Here is a 21,949-nt window from a genome sequence, read left to right on the forward strand (position 1 = left end):
TCATAATGTAACATGCATGAAGAAAAAGAAGAAAAAGTTTGAGAAAGGTTGTTAATGGCAGAAGGCGTGGCAATTAATGAGGTTTAAATTTAATTAAAGAAATTAAAACGTGAATGAAGAGAGAGAAAATATATTTTATTATATAATTAATTAAAGAATTAAAATTAATAATACTTAATTTCAACAATTAAATGCATTCTAATTTAAAAATCAAAAAATTACGTCAAAAATATAGTGCCACGGATCCGCCCCTGTTTTATATGCCTCATTTTCAACCACATTTCTCCCCAGTGAGTGCCTAATCACCTGACTATTATGTCGCTTTGTCAACTTCACAAATTTCTCACCATATTTTATAAATCAAATTATTCAATTTCACATTTGTGTTTTTCAACAAATTCCTTTTGCTCCAGTGCTCGTTTGCCATGTCACGACCGCACCACGAATTCCACACCACAAAAATAAAGTAAACAAACATATATATATCCACGTACCCCACTTCTGCTTCTTCTTGTTGATTTTCAGATAAGATTCATGAAATAAACATGGTTTTTATTGGCTGTCCTCACTTGGGTTTGTGCCACATTAGGTCCTCATGTGTTTGTCTGTCTCCTCGTGGCATTTCCAAGCCTTTTCTTTTTAACGCGTTTGGTCTTCAAATTTGTGCTGCTATAAAAATTTTTAGTCACTTCCCTCGTTTTCTCCATTGCATTAAATTAACTGTGAAACACTGAAAGATATTTAGATTTTTTGAGCTGGTTCCTTGGTCCTAAAACGACTACGTTATAATCACTGCTTTTCAGATCAGATACTGCCTAATCATCCCTTGGTTTCTTGTCTTAATCTGCTTTCTTAACTGGCTCTCCATTGCCATTACAATTTACAATCTTACTCTGCTGTGCAAGCAACCAAGTTCTAGTTCACTCCGACCGGCGTCGAATCCTATGGTCTTCTTTGTTGTTCTAGAGCGTTACGTGTGATGGGAGTTGGGATATTCTCGTTATGATTAAATTAATGTTAATTGGTCTAAGTTAAGGAGGTCGTGTTGTATTTCAGCATATATTTGATTTCATTGGATGGTGCGGCTGTGCTTAGTTTAAGTTAGTTGGGATTTACTTACTGTCTGCAATGGAGATGAGATTGTTGGGAAGGATGTATTCGAACCGGTTTTCGGGTTTCAGGCACATACCAATTGGTGCCAAATTCTCTCCCCAGTTCTGTTCTTGCAGAGGTAATTGTTTTCAGACAACAAAAACAAGGAGACAGAAAAATAGGATTTTTTTAATTTTTATTTCTCAAGTTTTTCATTTTTTGCCCCCTCTTTTACTGTTTTTAGCAGAAAGTTGAGCTTCAAAGTCCTGCCTTTTTTTTGATGAGTTTGCAGCTAAATTTTCCATTCAAGAACTTAATGAGACTGCAGTATGTAAACGAAGGACCTATGCTAGTATATGATCACTAATGAGAGAATGCATGCCCTTTTCTTTTCCTTTTAAGAAAGTTAGAAATTTATCTTAATGCTTGATTTAGACTTTTGAGTTCATAAGAAAGTTTTCCCTTTTGTTTTCTTATTAGTTTCCTTTCCAGGGATTCTTCTGAAGGCTTCTTATTCTTCTCATCCTTCCAGTTCGAAAATTAACTTTCCGTCAAGTAACGCTATTGGTTCAGTTGGAGATAAACTTGCAGGGGAAACTTGCTCGTTTCAAATAATTGGAACAAATGGCACAGGGACAAGACTGAATTTGTTTCCTAGAGAGATTACAGTACTTGACGCCTTCGATGATGAGTACGGGGGAGTTATCGTTGATCCAGAACGATTACCAGCAAACCCGAATGCCTTTGGCTATATCCTGCATTCTTCTCTTTCTCATTGGAGCATGGAGGTATATATTCTCTGCCTATGCCACACAATGTGGTACCTCACCTTTTTGCTAGGAAACTGATAATTACAAACTTTAGTCACATGGAGAGCCTTTGATTTTCTGATATCTCCTTTTAAATTAACATTGTTGTCTGGTAATGGTTTTACTGCTTATGTATCCTTGATCTTTGTAATTTATACGAGCCTTATGTCTGTTCCCTTCCCTTATAATATAATTGATACTATTAGGAGATGTAATATATAATTTCCATTTGACTGCAGGGGAAGAAGGGAATTTGGCTAAAGCTGCCAGTAGAAAGAGCTGAGCTTGTTCCAGTTGCTATTAAGGTACCTTACTAACTTCTGTATAAAAGGATTTACGATACGAAACCAGAGTTTCGTGAGCTGAAGGTGAATGAAAGAAGAAAGTTCACAGAACAAGTAATTCGGGTTTGCAGAATTATATTCCTTTCTTTTGTTTTGATTATTAACTGAGTGTATTGTGATTATCTGATGTAATCTATCTGGTTTCAGGAAGGGTTCGAGTACCACCATGCAGAACGAGGGTATGTGATGTTGACATACTGGATTCCAGAAGGACCTTGCATGCTTCCTGCTAATGCTTCACATCAAGTAGGGATTGGGGGATTTGTCATCAATGAAAATAATGAGGTATAAATTGTTCTGTTGATAATGTGAGAAAGAAACAATAAATTCATACTTGGGATACACAAATAGCCAATTTTCTTAATCTTTGTATGAAACTTATGAGGTAGCTTTCTCATAAATTTTATGCCTAAACTTTATTGGATGCAAGAAACCTACCTAAATCTTTTTGTAACCAACCTAAGTGCCATGACTTCAACATAGTCAGCGAGAGATTCTTTGAATATTCAGTTCTGTATCTTTCAGAAAGACCAGCCTAAGTAGTAATCTTGCTGAATCTAATATGTTTTCCGATAATTGTAACCGAAGAAACTATTTATATATGGTATTAGCACTAGTAATGTGCACTGAACTTAACTTTAGTTAATCCGCTTTGATAAACTTGTTCAAGCCCCTTGATTAAATGCAGCATTATTGAACTGATGATGCACTGCAGGTTCTTGTCGTACAAGAGAAACACTATGCTCCTGCATGCGCTGGTTTTTGGAAAATACCAACCGGCTTTATCCTTGAGGTATGTTATCCAAGTTTGGAACTGCAATAGATCATGTTTTTCTAATTCTTTGTCTACTTATCCTTGAGGTATGTTATCTCAGTCGGAAGAGATTTTCACAGGCGCTGTGAGAGAGGTTAAGGAGGAAACCGGGGTGAGAATTTGGTACCTAATATTTCTTCTAAGGCTCAATTCCATCTAGATTGCAAGAATTTATTCTTGCAAAGTAGTTAATAACCAATCATGTTCTTCTAATACTGTTAGCTGCATTTTGTTTTAATTGCAGATCGATACAGAGTTCGTTGAGGTTATAGCATTCAGGTAATAACCATATCTAATTGTTTTTCACAACACTTAGACATGTGACAGAAGATGATTATATTTTGTTACATTTTGCAATGCATACACTTTTTTCTTTTTCAACTGTAACATTATGAAAAACCGTAGTGAGTACATATCGTAAGCATCGTTTTGTTTACAAAGAATGCTGCATATTTGTGAGGGACAAGTGTTCAATAAGTAAATTAAGCAGTTGAAACCGGTGCAATGGGATACTTCATATGAGTTCTGAGTACTGATTTCCTTCAACAGAAGGCAGCTAATATTTTCTTTAATTTCAACTCCAGGCATGCTCACAATGTAGCTTTTGAGAAGTCAGATTTGTTCTTTATCTGCATGCTACGGCCACTATCAACTGAGATTACAGTTGATGATCTTGAAATTGAAGCAGCCAAGGTAAATTTGTGCACTCACAGAATACAAGCCTAGCACCATTTTAAATGGCTTCAGTTTCTACAGCTTTGGCCTATCCGGCTATCATGACAAAGCTATAATAGGGGTGTAGAAAATAAAAATGAAAAGTACAGAAAATTATCTACAAGAAAACTAGTTGGAGAGATTATATAATTGCTTGCTAGTTCCCCTCTTTCCCATTGCCCTCTGTCTTCTTTCTTGATAAAATGGTATCAATGTACTTCTAGTCTTCGTCCCTTCGAGGACATCTGTTAAACTTGTATGTAATGTACTTTTCTAGTCTTCTACAAGCAAAAACTGGAAAAACATTCAGGACTATCTAGTAAATTAAGGATGACATGAAAATATTGGACCACAGGCAAGCTATGAAAATTAACCGTAATGCCCCAGCCATGAGCTGGTTGCTACCTGCTTTAGCAGCTTTACAAACTTTTGGTTTTTGGCATTGCTTAAGAGACTAATAATTTCTCATTCCTCATATAGTTTTGGTAACCAGGATCAACAAAATTAATGGGATTTGTGGCCATAAGCTAAATGCAGTACTATTTTCCATTTTATCTGCACCATACAAGGTTTTCTGGTAACATTATTGGATTTGTTGATTGCTCAAACTTAAAGCTTGTGCCATTAATGTGCAGTGGATGCCCCTGGATGAGTTTGTGGAGCAACCACTAATACAAGAGGATTCCATGTTCAAGAAGATCATTTCGATATGTATCGCCCGGCTAGGAAAGCGTTACTGCGGTCTATCTTCTCATCAAGTGGTCTCAAAATTTGATGGCAGATTGTCTTCCTTGTACTATAATGTTGTTGATGCTCAAGATTTCAATTGTTCAAGTTGTTGAAGGCCGACATAACCTCACTGCCCAGCGTAAGAACACACATTCCTGCCCTGTTCTAATTTGTTCTGTATATGGTTGAAACAAAATACAAAGGTTTCAAACATTGAAACAAATGTTACAAGTAATGTTTAACATGTAATTATAGTGTTTTATGTTTTTTCCTGATGTAAATATGTCTTCTAATGTAAAGTGTCAGAAGAATGGTAATATATTGTATCCTCCTTACCTATTATCCTGCAGATGAGGCTTTTGTAAATACAATGCCATCAGATTCCTTAGTGTTACTAAAATAAAATTTAGTTGGTTTCTTTCATGAAGTATAAATTTGTGGCATTTGATGTGACAAAAACAAGATGGAAAGCCTTCCATTTGGTGTTTGGGAAAATTAGTTGAATTATTTACACAAAACACCCTTTGAAATTTCATGTGTTTTCACTTTAGATCCTGTATTTATACAATACTACGGCAGTATGGCCACACGATACATCTTGTACACGTGTAAGAAATAATATCAATACATGTATATAAGATGTACTATATGACAGTATTAGCCTAGTAACGATTTGGTTTCACATAAATCCTAAAATTGGAAGCAAATGTGCAAATGCTCTATCTTGAATTCAAAATTGTTGACATGTACATTTGTGCCTTATCCAATGTGGTTCTGTCAATTGTCATGCTACAATTGCCTGCCGGCTGCAGGAGGAGGGCCCAAGAACAGAATCAAAAACTGAGGGACCTTTGGGCCTGCTAAGCCAAAAATTATTGTATATTATTAGGTCAGAGGAAAAAAACAGACAATACCATGTGCGGTGGCATGATTGATGCCATCTGGGTGTAGTCAGAGAATACAATCCAGTTGCCCACAAGGAAATCATTTTCTTGTCTTGCAATGATTATTTGGTTTTTTTCTTGAGAAAAATTTATAATCGCATTTATCCACACCACATCATTAGATTGGAAAAATAGATTATGTTGTTAAATTCAATGTATTTTTGTGTTTTAAATAATGTTATATTAAGTTTATAATATAGTATTTCAAGTGTACTATTCAAACTTTGTGGAAGGAAAAAAATTAATAGTCAAAGCAAGAGATTTTTTAAACTAAACACAATGTTTATATATTTGCTGCTGATTCAAACACATTTGCAATTTACTAATAAATCAAAAGACCAATCCTGATAGCTTAAAGAGACTAAAATGTCCCTGCACACAATAGCCATTTAGACCAAAATTTGACTAAAGTCAATGAATTTGACGACTTACACCAGCAATGCAATCATTTGGTACATATAACCATCGGAGATGAAAGTGAAAACTTCGTAAATTATACGGGTGAAGCATGTAGGTTAGAATGATCTTTTTTGTTTTTGTTTTGTGTAAAGAAGGGAAATTCATTAAATAATCTCTCGTTATGCGAGGAGAGCTATGAGTCTTAGCTTATGTTTTTCCAAAGAGATCTGGGGAAAACCCCCCCCCCCCCCCCCCTCCCCCCGGCCATATCTTTCTAGATTAGGTTAGAATGATTTTTTTTGTTTTTTTTTGGGATACAAGCGATAATTTTCTTTAATCTAATCTAAACTATAGGGACAGAGATTTGAACACGAGTGCAAAACGGGAAGCATCTGCTATAATCAACTTGGCGAAACCCATATCTACAATAATAAGAATGATCTCTAAACAGTATTGATGAGTGCAACGTATTTTTTTTGGTGTTGTTCTTGTTGATACAAAGTAATATTGAAGGAGGTGAATTTCAAACACATCTCAAGTGGTAATTTACTCTTAACCACTTGACCTACAAACTTGTTGCATTGAGATCACCTTTTAGTCAAACAAGTTTTCTTAAATTTTTTGTTTGATTAAGGACATTCAAGGGCCATTACATAATTAAAATTTGATGAAAAAGCGCTTGACTGAGCAAATTTGTCATCACTAAGAGTACTTCCACCCGTGCAGGTCAGCATGGGCAGAAGGCCCCCTAGCCCTCAAAAACCAACTCTAGCTGTGAAGGTCAATTCGGCCAAGGAGTGGGTTCCATTAGTCTAGGCATACCCAAAGGCAAGACTTGCCTGGACTGCTGCTTGGGTTTGCTGATGTCACAATAACATCAGACCAATTTAAATACCCAAAATTTTAAAAAAAAACCTAAAAAATTCAGATTTTTTTACATATATAAATATCTAGTCATGTTCTTCACTTTCCACACAAAAAACTCTATACAAATTCAAAAAACTCTATACAAATTCATCTCTTCATATTTCATATAAATAATATTTACCCTTACTCATATAAATAGTATCTGCTCTTATTTGTTTTGGCATTGCACCACGGGAGGAAAGTGCTCTAGCCACTTTACCTATGGTAATATGTACCCAAAAGAAAGTCATTGCCATAGGGCAAGTTCGTCATTTATGAAAAAACTAACCTTCACTTGTTTGGAGCGAACTGCATTAATAACTTAATCGTCGTCCCCTTTGACGATTCGCTCACTTTCGAAATTCAACGAACAAACAAAGCTTCCAATAATCGTAAAAAATAATTAAATCCTAAAACTCCAAAATTCACATTAAAACTTTCCCCATTTTCCTCAAATTTTCTCGGCAACCAAACACACAGCTCGAGGTTAGAAAACATCCTTACTATATTCACTTCCCTGAGGTTCCTTCTGTTTGGCGAACACGATGATCAGCTTGTGATTATGTCAGAACGCAATTGAGGAAATTAGGGTTAGCGACTCAATACAATGCGGTTGTTTCCTTTGAGCTCAAGCCCGACCTCAACCTCGACCTCGAGCACACAGAAGGAGAAGACTGATCGGAAAAAAAATCGCGCCCTTTTGTACCTCAATGTCTACGATCTCACGCCTGTAAATAACTACCTTTACTGGTTTGGATTTGGGATCTTCCACTCCGGCATCGAAGGTATGCGACTTTCGTGGCTTTTCAGCTCTCTTGGTAATTGAAATTTGAATTTGTGAATTTTCATTTTCAATTTAGGTGTTATTTCTGTTTAATTGTGAACAATTTTGGGTTTATTGCTATAAATTTTGAATTTTTAGAAATGTCATGGTGTATTTTGTTCGTATGGATGGATAGTTATGTGGAAATAGGAGTATGGTGGGCATTGTTGTGGTTGTTGTTAGATTTGCTCTGCAAACTGTGATATGCTTATAGTTTATTGACAAGCTATGCTAATGTTTGTAAGGGAATAGAGTGACTGAAATGGTAACTACAAGAGATTGCATATGCACAATGTGTGAAATCTTGCCCATTATTTTGATCATTGACAAGATGTAAACAATTATTGTTTCGGAGAATTCCCTACAGCAGATTTCAAATAATCCTATGATGAAATCTAAGCAGCTATGTGTGGCTTGATGTAAGAAAACTATTTTCTTATCATATGAAAAATGCAGTTCCATGCATAAAGAGACCCAAATATAGGTAAGGATTAGTATTTTGGAGTGTTAACGGTACTTTCTTAAAAACAAAACTTGATATTTACGTAACAGAGGAAGTTTATAAATTTAATCGTTTTTCTTTTTGAAGATCTTAAGTGCTAAATGAGAAAATAATACTGCACTTTTGTACAGAACTTTAACAGTTAGAAACTTTTTATTTATTTATTTATTTATTATTATTATTATAATATTAAATTAAATGATTAAATAGTTTTGAGATTCTGTGTAAGAGAGTAAGATAACGGATAGAGATAATTATAAGTTCTACAAAATCTGTACTAGAGTTAAGGTCTACAATTGTGGTCTTGGAATAGACACATCAAAATATATGCAGGGTTTTCTGGAAATATATCATACAAAACGTACAACTTGGGTTATTGTAACTAGAGAGAATTATATGTTGAATTAATGGTATAATGCTTAATGAACCATGGAATACCTGAATATGAAAAACCTGCAATAAAAATATTGGAGAATTACATTAATTCATAGAGTTTATAGAATCCTTTATACTGGAGTATAGGCTAGTTTACACCCTCAAATTGATTCAGATTGAAGATTTGACTTCCTTGATTACTTTAACTGTTGATTGATTGGCTCAATTCCTAAACATTAGGCTGATCTGTATTGCTGAATTTGTGTTTTGGAATTCTATATAAACACCTATATACTCAATTCACTGGTAATGAAATACATTCAGTTTCTTAGTTCTTTCTTTGGTTTTTCTATATTTTATACTTGACTAGTCGGATGGAATCTCCTTGGAAGTCTTCATATTAAATTATAGATGAAAGGCATGACAAAGTTCTACCTATTTTTATACCCAGTTCATGGCTTGGAGTATGGATTTGGAGCCCATGAGTATCCTAGCAGTGGGGTTTTTGAGGTGGAACCAAGAAGTTGTCCTGGCTTCATCTTCAGAAGGTCAGTCCTGTTGGGCAGCACTGATATGTCTCGCTCAGAATTGCGGTCATTTATGGAGCACCTTTCTGGAAAGTATCATGGTGATACTTATCATTTAATTGCCAAGAATTGCAACCATTTTACTGATGAGGTCTGTATGCGGCTAACTGGAAAGCCTATACCAGGATGGGTAAATCGGCTGGCCAAAGTAGGTGAGAGTAAAGATACTCTACTTAAGTATTCACAAGAGCAAGCTATCTTAAACTTCATGGGGGTGCTTCTAGACCTTATAAATGAATGACATATCCTTGTTAGGGTTGGATACTATTTATTAACTTTGCTTTGCATGCCCGTAGATTCCATAGAATAGGCAGATCAACATCATTATCGGAAATGGGTTTTATAAAGGTCTAAAACTTTACTTTGTTGATGATTCAATGAGCTTTTCATTTATCTAAGTAGAGGTTTTTCTCAAGTTTCAGGTTCTTTCTGTAACTGTCTTCTGCCAGAAAGCATTCAAATAGCAGCAGTGAGACATCTTCCTGACCATCCTGCATATTCTGGTATGTTCCCAGTTGACAGTCATTTTTCTAACGATGTTTGAATCACAATTTTGCATATTTTTCTGACTTAAGCCTAAGCGTATTATGCTTGCATCAGCTGTCTAAGAGAACAGAAAAAAGTTATGGTATGAACATGCTCATGTCTTTGCATGGGAAACTTATATGCCGTGTCTATCTATATCATTGCAGAAATATAAAATAAGGAAGGAAAATTGAACTGAAGCAGATGTTTTCTTCATAGTACTACAGAAGGTCCATGCACATATGATGTGTGTGCAATGAGTGGGGGTTAGAAGAGAGGGTTGAAATGCATAGGAGAGCGGGCTGGTTGAAAGTAGTAGGTGAGCGTGAAAATAGGAAACATTGAACTATAGTGGGGCACTCAACTATAAGCGCACCATCGTTGGTTCTTCAATCTGTTATCAATATTATTTAAAAATGTTTGCGATAAATACCAACAATAAAGAGAGTTGGGCGATTCTTATGCGCATGATAATAAGTGAGGCGATGAAAACATGAGGCTGTGAAAAAAGTTAGATACCTGTAGAAGTTTTTTAATTATGTGTCTGAACCTCGTTCAGCCGACCAAGGCTGAACAAATGAGATTATGCATGTTCGAAATTGACTAAACGTTTTAGGTATGTTTGATTGCTTGAGTCTGTGTATCGTTTGCCCAAGGTTGGTTGAACGATGCTTGAATCTAAAATTAATGCCCGAAAACAACAAATAAAACCAATAAATTTGCACATTTCTCTAGAACCTATAATTAAAATACAAGCCAAGTGGTTTCAAACCACCCATCATTTCTTTGAGCAACTGTTTTTCATTTTTATTTGAGCATTATCACACTGTGCAGTAGCTTAGGGTTTTGTTCAGTCTAGTTACTGTTTCTTTGTTTTCTGTTTCTGTGTGGCCACCTTGGCCATCTCTGTATTTTATTGTCTATTGCAATAAAATTTGTTTCCTTCAAAAAAAGAAAAAAGAAAAAGATCACATTGTGCACAATGTTGTCGAGATGCTGGATTAACAAATGAAGCAAAGCACACAACCTGGAGTTCTGGTGCATGTTAATCAAAGAGAATATCAATAACGCTGTAGAATTTCATCGCACGGAATCTACGTTCTGTTTACCTTTTCTGGATAAGCTGCTACTAAATCTTAGCAAATCTGTAGCGAGTTCATTTGAAGGAAGAGGTAGAATCATCAAACACTCTGATGGAATCAACCTCCTGGCTTAATTGTATTTGGTTGGGATATTGATCTGGTCATGGAAAGTTGGGAACTCTATATGGTTAAGCTGATGTTTTCTGGATCCTGTCATGCAGGCTGCCATCAATTATTAACATGTGTGTCTCTTACAAGATTTTTTGAACTGTTTTTATTTTGTGAATACAGGTGAGGATGATGATGACGACGGATCAGAATCCATCGCATCATCTGGAACAGAAGGAAGTGAAGAGGGGCCAAATCATCATCTGCTGACTACACCAGCAGGTGATGTAGCTTTCCTGAAGGAAAAACCCGTGAGTTTAGCAAGGGAACATTAATTTCTTCCCCTCATTGAATTTGGGTTGTCTTGTGTCTGTGTTTGTACTTAATAGTCTAATGATTCTGAATGTATCACAAAACATGTCTCTGGCGATAGTTTTTGGCATAATGATGATGCTTGAGATTTGTCTGCTGCCCTGTATCGTTAAAAATGTACGAGTATTGTATCTGAACTATCATTCGAAAACGTACATTCGGTATATTTTGATCCTGTATTTAATACAAATTGTACTTAATATACGCTGTTCATAGATGCTATTTATATCCAAAGAAATTGTGGTGGAAGTTTGTCACCTTGTTAATGTCGTAGATCCTTGACGATGTCTTACATTTCTATGCCCAAGTGCTAACCAATTTGTAAATTACTGTGTTGTTGATCACTCGTTTGAGCTCACTATACAATGTGAACGCATTATCTGAACCGTTCAACCTTTAGGTCCTCGTTCATGTATTATTATTGCCAAAAATCTTCAAAATTTGATTAGATAGACGAACAAATAATTTTCAAAATACAAGAAGAGTACTTACGATGATAATGAATAATGAACGGTTCAGATTATGGATCTTATTATGGAGCAATTCCAGATAAGTGATTATATTAATTAGTGCTTGAGCACACTTTTTTTTGTTTTTGTTTTTCCAATATTGATCGATTTGGTAATCATTGATCGTATATACTAGTAAACTTTGGTTTATTTCGGTACTTAACAAAACCAAGCTAACAGTTTTGGCTTTATTTTTATGAGAAGAAGTTTTGGTTCTTGGTTTTATGGATTGTTGAAAAAATGACACAGAGAATTGGGAAAGAAAATAAATAAACAAGCAAAACGAAACGTGTGTTAATTGGATGGTGCATGAGTCATGAGAGAAGCATGCACCAAGAGTATCAATCCTTTCAAGTTGGTCAAGCAAGATCATCAATCCTTTCACGTTTTGGTTAATCAATAATACCAATCCTTTCAAGCTGGTGAGGCAAGAAGGTGATCATGGATGCCATAGCAAGAAGGTGGAGGCTTCTCAGCGGCCAGACTGAGTGGGAGGGTCTACTTTACCCTCTCGACATTGATCTCCGCCGCTATATCATTCACTATGGAGAAAGGGCTTCTGCCATTGCTGACGCCTTCATCGACGAGCCAAAATCGAAGAACTCCGGACTTCCTCGATATGCAAAGAGAAACTTGTTCTCCAAGGTGGGTTTGGAGAGTTATAGTCCATACAAGTACGTTGTGAAGACATACATATATGCAGCGACAAAATTAGTGCCCGGGAAATCGATCTGGTTGGGTTATGTTGCAGTGACAACAGATGAAGGGAAGCGTGTGTTGGGGAGGAGGGATATTCTGATTTCATGGAGAGGAACCAAGTTGGAGAAGGAGTTTGATATTGACAGAGAGACCACTTTGGTCCCAGCTTCTGACATTCTGGGCAAGGACAATGTCAATGAGCCTAAGGTGCACTCCGGTTGGCTTAACTATTATACTAGTTGCAGAAACCAGGTATAGTTTTTAGAGGTTAATTATAATTAATTTTTAACTTCAGTTTAGTCTCTTATTTCCAAAAACACGCTAAAATTTCTACCCTCAAATCAACAGTTAACTGTTTTTTGATTTGAGTAATTTTTCGGAGAGATAATCTATGAATAATGACGATTCGAATCAAGGAATACAATACGAAATAGAACCCTACAAGAGTATCCCTCATATAAGTCGATAGAAGCTCTCTATGTTATACAAATTATTATACTAGACGATTGTCCAATTTAATATTCCATGCATAATTTGTCCATTTTAATTGAATTTTCCATGTTCAGTCCCACATTCTAAGCGTGGCCTAACTATATACATACATCAATGTTTCCTTAATCAAAGAATTTGTGAATTTTCCATTGTCTCAGGCTCTTGCTGCAGTCAAAGAACTGTTGAAGAAATACAAAGGCGAGGAGATCAGCATAACTGTCACGGGCCATAGTATGGGTGCTGCAATTGGAATCCTGAACGCAACGGACATTGCTTATAATGGATACAATAAGCTTAGCGACAAGCCAGGCAAGGCATCTCTCGTCACGGCCATTGTGTTTGCCTGCCCCGGCCTCGGAGACTCAGGCTTCAACAAAGTATTCTCCAGTCTAAAAAATCTTCACGTCCTGCGTGTCGCGAATACTAATGATCTTGCCCCTATTTTATCAGCTGAAGGAAAATATGTCCATGTCGGAAAGGAGTTGCGATTCAACAGTCTTATGTCGCCCTACCTCAAGGCTCTTTCGGATTATGATGACTGGATCGGCATAGTAGAGATGTTTCACGATTTGGAGGTTTACTTGCATGGAGTTGCCGGGACGCAAGGTGAAAATGGTTTCAAATTGGAAGTGGATCGTGACATTGCCCTGGTAAACAAATTGTTGGATGCCGTAAAAGATGAGTACCGTATTGTTGTTAAGTGGTGGATAGAGAAGAACAAGTCCATGGTTCAACGGGATGATGGCTCCTGGGTCTTAATGGATCACGAAAAAGATGACGATGCATGAAGACCATGTAGTTGATCAACGTATATTATATATGCATGACAATGTCGCATAAATAAAGTTTGCCCCTGTTGTGGCCTTTTATGTACTCTTTCTTTTACTATCAATGGAGTTCTATATATATCTTATTGCCTCTCGAATTAAGCACCAAAAGATTAAAATTGGTGAAATAAAGAAATTCTAGTTATTAATTTGGTCCTAAACTAAGTCCTTTTTATGATCTTATGTGATTAGTCAAACTAAAATCACTCAATGTGGATTTAGGGCTCGTTTGAGAATGATTTTAAGTAATTATGAGGAGAAGCATAACTCCCGTGTACTTCTCCATAAAAATGATCATTGGCCTCTGTAGAATCATTCCCAAACAAGCCCTTAATTATAGACTAATTTAGCTTTCTAATATGCATTTTTCTGATTTTTCAGTTTTCCTATCATTTTATACAAGGGTAAAACAGGCAGTTCTGGGTATACAAATATTGTAGGAAGGTTCAGTGAGCGAATAACAGGGTCTATATAGAATTTCCCTAAAACAAAAATGTACAAGATCAAGATTAACATAACAGTAAGATGAAAAGATTAACGCATATTTTGGTTACGTGTTTCGGTTTACTAATAAGATTTTTGAGACATTTCTCATGTTCACCTTTGTGTATACACACATATGTATGTATGTGTATATATGTGTTCGTGCATGTTTATCTGTTAATCATTGTTTAAGAATACCATATATCAACTTAATAATTTTGAGAAAGTAACGAAATTTATTATCAAAGAAACTAAATAAATAATAAGCAAAACAGATACGTGATTAGAGATTACCAAGAGGTTGGATGGTGCATGTGAGTCATGACAGAAGCATGCATCAAGAATATCAATCCCCTCAAGTTGGTTAAGCAAGAAGATCAATGCTTTGAAAGTTTGTTAGTTACTAATATCAATCCTTTGCAAGCTGGTTAAGCAAGAAGAAGACAACCATGCATAGCATAGCAAAAAGGTGGAGGCTTCTCAGCGGCGAGACTGAGTGGGAGGGTCTACTCAACCCTCTCGACCTTGATCTGCGCCGCTATATCCTTCACTACGGGGAAAGGGCTGCTGCCATAGCTGACGCCTTCATTGATGAGACAAAATCGGTCAACTGCGGACTTCCTCGATATGCAAAGAGATATTTGTTCTCTAAGGTAGGTTTGGAGAATTCTAATCCATACAAGTACAAGGTGAAGAAATATTTATACGCTGCAACGACATTATCACCCGGGAAATCGATCTGGTTGGGTTACGTTGCAGTGGCAACGGATGAGGGAAAGAAAGTGTTGGGGAGGAGGGACATTTTGGTTTCATGGAGAGGAACTGAGCTGGTGGCAGAGTGGGGTATTGACGTAGTGTTCGATTTGGTTAGTGCTTCTGATATTGTAGGAGAGAAGCATCACCCTAAGGTTCACCATGGTTTCCATTCCTATTACACTCATGTTGAACCTGAGTCTCCACACAACAAAACTAGTTGTAGGGCTCAGGTAACTTTATTTTATTAATGTTTTAGTTTTTGTTAGATGAGCTAGCTAGTGATGTGCATTGGACTAACCCGTTTGTAACTGCTTCTGTAAAAGACACTTTTGCTCATAAGCGGTTTTTTTGAGAAGCGCTTCTATTTCTATTAGAAGTTAAAAATTCAAGTGTTTCCTTGAAAAAAAACTTTGAAGTGAATCTTGAAGAAGTTCCTAGAGTATTTTTGTGACCTAAAAACACTTTTAGTTGTTAGAAAGCTGTTTTAGCATTTTCAGAAGCAGCCCCAATTTCCTAAAGTCTAAATTTTTGTTGCTCCTATATGTAAACAAGACAACAACATTTCTTCGGAGAAAAAATTGAAATATTCTGATCTGCAAAAGAAATAAAGTTGATGTATTCTTGTATTTTCAGGCTTTAGCTGCAATTAAAGAAGTAGTGAACCGATACAAGAATGAGACAATCAGCATAACTGTCACCGGCCACAGCATGGGCGCTGCAATGGGAATTTTAAATGCTACAGACATTGTTTATAATGGATACAATAAGCCCCCAGGCCATCCAGTCTGTCCTGTCACAGCCATTGTGTTTGCTGCCCCTCGTCTTGGAGACCAAGGCTTCAGCAATGTGTTCTATGGTCTGAAAAATCTTCACGTCTTGCGTGTCACGAATGACTACGATTTAATCCCTTCTTTACCGCCGTTTGCAAACTATCTTCATGTCGGAAAAGAGCTGAGATTCGACACTTTCAAATCACCGTATTTGAAGGATCCGAAACAGAGCCTGCACAGTTTGGAGGTTTACTTACATGGAGTTGCAGGAACACAAGGAGAAAATGATTTTAAATTGGCAGTTAAACGTGATCTTGCATTAGTAAACAAATATTTGGACGGGCTAAAAGATAAGTATCTTGTAGTTGCTAAGTGGTGGACAGAGAAGAACAAGTCTATGCTTCAATTGGGCGACGGCTCCTGGGTGTTGATGGATCATGAAAGTGATGATGATTGATGTGCCTAATATTCGTGGAGTTACATGCCATACGTTTCTATTTATTTGCTTATCATTACATGTCATACTTGATAATAAATAATTAAGCTAATAATCACATGTTATATTTGGTTGAAGGAGTGACAATATTTTATTAATAAGATAAACAAAACAAGTACAAAGCAACTAAGATGCCGAATATGGATACAACTTATAAAATAAATTTCCCCGAATGAACAGATTAGATCAATATCATATTGCAAATTATTGTTAATATTTTAAGTCGTTTGCCGCCTTACTCCCAAAACAAAGGGTTAAGTAGCTGGACTTATTAGTCATTACAAGATTACATATATCAGACGTTAATTATGACGTGAAGAGCATGACCATAATGCATTAAACAAAGAATAATCAAAGGTTGAAGAAGGATCAAGTGATATTAAACAATCATATGACTTTTCAACCCAAAAAAAATAAAAATATATATGACTAGCAATAATGGTCCAAAATATATGCGTGCAAGACATCAAGATTTCAATATTAATATACTAAATCCTTATCATATTTAGTCCTTTCAAGTTAACTAGCCGGCCGGTAAACAAAGCAAGCAAACAACTAAACATATGGGACATTAAATATTTAATTGGAGGCGGCTGGGAATTTGACCAATTGCTAATTTTGAAGAGCAAAGAAACAAGATAAGTACTACATCCTCACTATAAATACAGGAGCTTCGACATCGATAGATAATGCATCAAGGTTAATTTGTTCCAATTAATCCTCTCTATAGTTGTTTATTTGTAAAGCAAAATAAATTTTTTAACTTCATGGGTAGCTTTATTGCAGCCAGGTGGAGGGTTCTGAGTGGCGAGGACGAGTGGGAGGGTCTGCTAGACCCTCTCGATATTGATCTTCGCCACTATATCATTCACTACGGTGAAAGGGCTGGAGCCATTGGTTATGGACTCATTGACAAGCCAACATCAATTTCGAAGAACATCGGACTTCCCCGGTATGCCAAGAGAAATTTATTCTCTAAGGTGGGTTTGGAGACAGGCAATCCATACAAGTACGAGGTGAAGAAGTATTTGTATGCAGCAACAAGATTTGCACCTGGGAAATCAAGCTTGTTGGGATTTGTTGCGGTGTCGACGGATGAAGGAAGCAAAGTGTTAGGAAGGAGGGACATTCTGATTTCATGGAGAGGAACCATGTTGGACCAAGAGGTAGAGGTCGACGCTACGATACTTTTTTTCTCAGCTTCTGATATTCTGGGAAAGGAACATAATCCTCAGGTGCACCTTGGTTGGCATGGCTATTATACTAATCTTGACTCTGAGTCAGCACACAATAAAACTGCTAGTTGCAGAGATCAGGTATATATAAGTTTCTTTTTTATTCTATTTTTGTTTTAAGTTGAATTGATAGTACTTTTGTTTCAATTTGAAAGAAAGACGATAATTGTATTCATAAATCAGGCACAAAGACTATTAGGCACAAAGACTATTAGCTACGAATATCAGAACAAAAATACCACTAAAAGTAAGTTCTTGAGTTTTTATAAAATAAATGAGATAGTTTGAACACTTACATCCTTATTGCTCTAAATTAAGTACTATTGTAATATTATACTTGAAAATTAATGGTAGTATGGTAATAGACATAAAAAGGGTAAAATAGTAATGAAATATCACCCGAAATGAACCATCTTTTTTCTTTTATAATTATTTTTTTTTTGGTTACCAAACCAACTCCCATCCAAACGCATCGCACTTTCTTTTTAATATTCTATCTAGTCACGAAATTCACACAGAACAAGTATAACTACTCATATTAAACAAACCAAACATTCAACATGGCTTATGATTTGATCAAGTTTTATAACACCAAATCAGATATTTCAACTGGGATTGATAAACTTTTATAACAGAAAAATGAAAGTGAAAACATAAATTTCCACCTATATCTTCTGTATATTGTTTGCAGGTTCTAGCTGCAGTTAGAGAACTAGTAGACGAATACAAGGACGAGGAGATCAGCATTACTGTCACTGGCCACAGCATGGGTTCAGCTATTGCAGTTCTAAATGCAACTGATATTGTTTATAACGGATACAATAAGCCTACAAACTCAAACAATGTGAGTCTTGTCACAGCCATTGTGTTTGCCTGCCCAAATGTGGGAGACCAAGGCTTCAAGAAGGTATTCTCTAGTCTCGAAAATCTTCGGGTCTTGCGTATCACCAACGAATGGGATCCCGTCCCTAAGTTACCAATTCTACCTTATGTCCCTGTTGGAAAAGAGTTGGTAATCGACACTCTCAAATCGCCCTACTTGAAGAATGCAATAGACTCTGTGCATCAGTTGGAGGTTTACTTGCATGGAGTGGCAGGAACACAAGGGAGAAACAATGATTTTAAATTGGAAATTAATCGAGATCTTGCATTGGTAAACAAAATTTTGGATGGTCTAGATGATAAATATCATATAATTCCTAAGTGGTGGATAGAGAGGAACAACTCTATGGTTCAAATGGAGGACGGCTCCTGGGAGTTAATGGATCATGAGAAAGATGACGATGATGACGATGATGGAGCCTAGTATTTAAATTGACAATCATGTGGGACTGGGATCAGGAACAACTCCACGCACCAAATAAACTATAGCTTCTAGTTTTAATAATGTTCCTATTGTTTCCTTAGTTTCACCTCAATTGAAAAATGAGCATAAGCAATTTGTTATAATAAAACATCTTTAAGGTAAGGAGTTTGTTGCTCAAATGGTTAAGAGCATGTACCCTTACTCGAGGTTCGGTTCGATTACGCTCCTCTTCCAACTTGTATAAAAAATAAATAAAATAAAATCAAGAATTCCCTTCATTTGTCCAATAATTTTTGCTACCTCATTGTTTGTGCAAATTGTTGACATGACTTGTTGACTAATTATGATAAGACCCGACCCAAATTCCACTTTGGAATCTGAGCCGAACCCTGTGGGTGTCCGACACCTAGCGGGTGCTGGGCATAACTGACCTAATTGCCATTCTACACAAAATTTCAATTAGATAACAAACTTGACTTCTACCGAAAATTCGGTAGAGTCTCCCCTGTAATTTACTCACTCCCCAAATTTACACATGTCAAATAAGCATATATATACAATCCAACTGCTAGCATGCGTATATATATATATATATATATATATACATTCTAACAGTTAAGTCTAAGTTCTAAGGCATGTTATTAGAGCAACCTCTAAGAAAATTACAAAAGAAGTCAACTCAATTACAAAAGAGCCCTACATTAGAATGGGGGAAGCGCGGGAAGTGGGAACGGCCCTGTGGTGGATCACTGTGCACGCCTACTGCATGGGGGGCACAAAACATTGAAAAATATGATTTGACCAAAAACAAGATTTTAGAAAATAGTATAAGAACATACTAACCCCACTGTAAAAATAGTTATAAAAACTTAATCAAGTTTCTCATATATACTCGTACTGAACTCATGCATTCATATTTATACATATAACACCAAACATTATTCCTGCTGAAAGATATTGAAGTAAAGTTCAACCTACCACCTAGGTATACTTATTTAATTCCGTCAAATCCCTTAATTACTATGTATTCCTCGTGTCACCGTGGTGACACACCCTTGTTGTTAAAATGTTAACTCGCAATTGTACGGGCCAATTAGTAGTATAGCAAGACAAGTACGAGGTCGTACCCACGAGGACTGAGAAGTTAAAATTAGTTATGTACTTAGATTACCAAATTCAAGAAAGTAGGAGGTTAAGTCTAAAACAGAATTTAAAGCAAGAGTGGTTGTAATTGTTGAACAAATGAGGCAAAACGAAATTTCAAACAAAAGCAAGGTGAACAAATGTAACAAAGAGTACTTTTGTAGGCTGGAAAACAGATTGGGAGACTAGGGCATTCGATTCACCATAACAATTCAATTCTGGGTTATAAGGAGTCAAGTGACAAGTCTCATTCGGATTCAAAGATTGATTCTAGCTAAAGTATGATTAGGCCATGGTGTCTGGTCCAACCTTGTGCTCCTAATTCCCTAACTTGATTATTTGTTGTCTAATCTAAATTAAGCATTAGGAACCCATTAAGCATAGAAGAACAATTTAAACAACCAAGCATGTATCTAATCCCTGTTGTCGAATGTCCATACATACTTTTCTTATTCATAGTTCAATTAAAATCAAAGCATGGTGTCTACTCTTGATTCAAACCAAGGTAGCTAATATACAAGTTCTAATGGTGATCAATCATCCAAACAAGCATATTAACTGATAAGCATAAAGAATAGGAATATGAATCATGAATCAAACTTGAAACTCAAAACTTCAACTTATAAACCCAGAATATTCATGTTAGGTTACATCATAGCCCTAGTTATGAATTTAGCTACTCATAATGGAAATGAAACTTAAGCAAAAATGAGAAAACATATTGAATGCAATAAGAGTAGAGAAAACCAATTCTGAAGTTGCTTGTGGTTTCCAAGGCTTCTCCAGGTGCTTATCCACTTCTAATGCTACTCCAAGAACTTTCTCATGTCTAGAGTATGGCAACTAAAGAGGTGATTTGGGATGAGTTTGGGTGGTGGTGATGGCAGAGAAAGAACAAATTCGTAGGAAATGGAAGGAAGGCTTGTTGGAGTTCTTTCTTTGATTTTGGGCTGAATGAAGTGATATAGGATGGCTGGAGTGAATTATTGGTGAATGGAGTGACTCCTCTGCACTTGAGTAGCTGACACACCTCCCTTAATTGCTCCCTTAATTGCTCAACATGTCAGGTCTAAAGTCAAGGAAAGACCTCCCTTAATTGCTGGAAAGACCTCCCTTAATTGCTCAACATGTTCCTCCCTTAATTGCTCAACATGTTCCTCCCTTAATTGCTGGAAAGACCTCCCTTAATTGCTGGAAAGACCTCCCTTAATTGCTCAACATGTCAGGTCTAAAGTCAAGGAAAGCTGTGGTGAGTCACATGGCTCAAAGAAAGTATCCAAGGCTCAACAACTGGAAACTGCAATCCTGAGCTTGGTGTGCATATGGGCTCACGAATTGGGCTCAACTTCATTATCTGATGCATTTGAGTAGTCCATCTTGAAGTTCAGACTCTCATCTTTCCAACCACAATTTATTTGGGCAAATCCAAGTTCGGAGGAAGATGTTAAGGCCGAAATGAGTTGGTAACCCAGTCTGCTCGTTTTTGCACCATTTTGCATCTTTTCTTATCCAAAGACACCATTGTTACCTAAGGCCCAATGAACTGAATGATAAACAGAAAAGGGATTAAAAGCACATGTTTGACTCAATAACATAACCAAATCATAAGCAAGAAGGGTACAAAATGATATACAATTGTGAACTGATCAAATACCCCCAGACCTAGATTTTGCTAGTCCTCGAGCAAAACAAAAGAGAATAAAGTTGAAAACAAAACAAGAAGTTAACTAAACCACTTCTGTAGGTAACTCGATTGCAATGTGCATATGCAACAAGCCTTTAAACCTCTCGGCATCCCTAATCGGAAGAGTTGTGTCTCCTGAGGGTTTAACAGAAACGATACCCACAAACGTTTTACTGACTCTCTAACACCAAAAGGTTAGAAAACTAACTTTGAAAACAACTAATGAAAGAAAACTTTAATCATGCATCCAACACCATAGAGTTGCCAAGATAGATGATCAATAAGTGTGTAAAGTGGAAGCTATAGCTCAAAGGCACACGGCTTCAAAGTAAACATACTCAAATCTTGAAGGAAGAACATGCTTCAACTCTAATTCTCACATCTAGCACTCAATCACTCAGAACCTATGGTTTTATTCTCTCAA

The 21,949-nt window shown here is 36.4% G+C and overlaps 5 protein-coding genes across 7 annotated transcripts; all 5 read left to right on the forward strand.

Moving 5' to 3' along the window:
• Positions 1-523: 523 nt before the first annotated feature.
• LOC117627691 (nudix hydrolase 8) lies at positions 524-4,925 on the forward strand. 2 transcript variants are annotated; one of them, XM_034359892.1, is made up of 9 exons: positions 524-1,231; positions 1,573-1,880; positions 2,141-2,206; positions 2,393-2,530; positions 2,961-3,038; positions 3,121-3,171; positions 3,304-3,338; positions 3,644-3,752; positions 4,409-4,925. In XM_034359892.1, exons 1-9 carry the CDS (start codon positions 1,129-1,131, stop codon positions 4,613-4,615), a joined length of 1,095 nt encoding a protein of 364 aa, XP_034215783.1. In that variant the 5' UTR covers positions 524-1,128; the 3' UTR covers positions 4,616-4,925. The 2 variants fall into 2 exon arrangements, with proteins under 2 accessions (XP_034215783.1, XP_034215784.1); XM_034359893.1 differs by having other exon boundaries at positions 526-1,231; positions 1,585-1,880.
• A 2,164-nt stretch (positions 4,926-7,089) lies between these two features.
• On the forward strand, positions 7,090-11,336 carry LOC117628198 (deSI-like protein At4g17486). Of its 2 annotated transcripts, none has more exons than XM_034360587.1 (4): positions 7,090-7,536; positions 8,903-9,190; positions 9,455-9,541; positions 10,937-11,336. In XM_034360587.1, exons 1-4 carry the CDS (start codon positions 7,359-7,361, stop codon positions 11,086-11,088), a joined length of 705 nt encoding a protein of 234 aa, XP_034216478.1. In that variant the 5' UTR covers positions 7,090-7,358; the 3' UTR covers positions 11,089-11,336. The 2 variants fall into 2 exon arrangements, with proteins under 2 accessions (XP_034216478.1, XP_034216479.1); XM_034360588.1 differs by having other exon boundaries at positions 7,091-7,536; positions 9,461-9,541.
• A 739-nt stretch (positions 11,337-12,075) lies between these two features.
• Positions 12,076-13,613, forward strand: LOC117628917 (phospholipase A1-IIgamma-like). The gene is made up of 2 exons (XM_034361461.1): positions 12,076-12,585; positions 12,984-13,613. The coding sequence occupies exons 1-2, from the start codon at positions 12,076-12,078 to the stop codon at positions 13,611-13,613; spliced, it is 1,140 nt and encodes a 379-aa protein (XP_034217352.1).
• Positions 13,614-14,584: 971 nt separating this feature from the next.
• Positions 14,585-16,118, forward strand: LOC117628918 (phospholipase A1-IIgamma-like). Its single transcript, XM_034361462.1, has 2 exons — positions 14,585-15,121; positions 15,525-16,118. The coding sequence occupies exons 1-2, from the start codon at positions 14,585-14,587 to the stop codon at positions 16,116-16,118; spliced, it is 1,131 nt and encodes a 376-aa protein (XP_034217353.1).
• A 751-nt stretch (positions 16,119-16,869) lies between these two features.
• On the forward strand, positions 16,870-18,877 carry LOC117628620 (phospholipase A1-IIgamma-like). The gene is made up of 2 exons (XM_034361111.1): positions 16,870-17,473; positions 18,084-18,877. Exons 1-2 carry the CDS (start codon positions 16,925-16,927, stop codon positions 18,696-18,698), a joined length of 1,164 nt encoding a protein of 387 aa, XP_034217002.1. The 5' UTR covers positions 16,870-16,924; the 3' UTR covers positions 18,699-18,877.
• Positions 18,878-21,949: the final 3,072 nt, after the last annotated feature.

Source organism: Prunus dulcis, chromosome 5 (genome assembly GCF_902201215.1).
Source record: "Prunus dulcis chromosome 5, ALMONDv2, whole genome shotgun sequence".
In the NCBI taxonomy this organism is placed as follows: Eukaryota; Viridiplantae; Streptophyta; class Magnoliopsida; order Rosales; family Rosaceae; genus Prunus; species Prunus dulcis.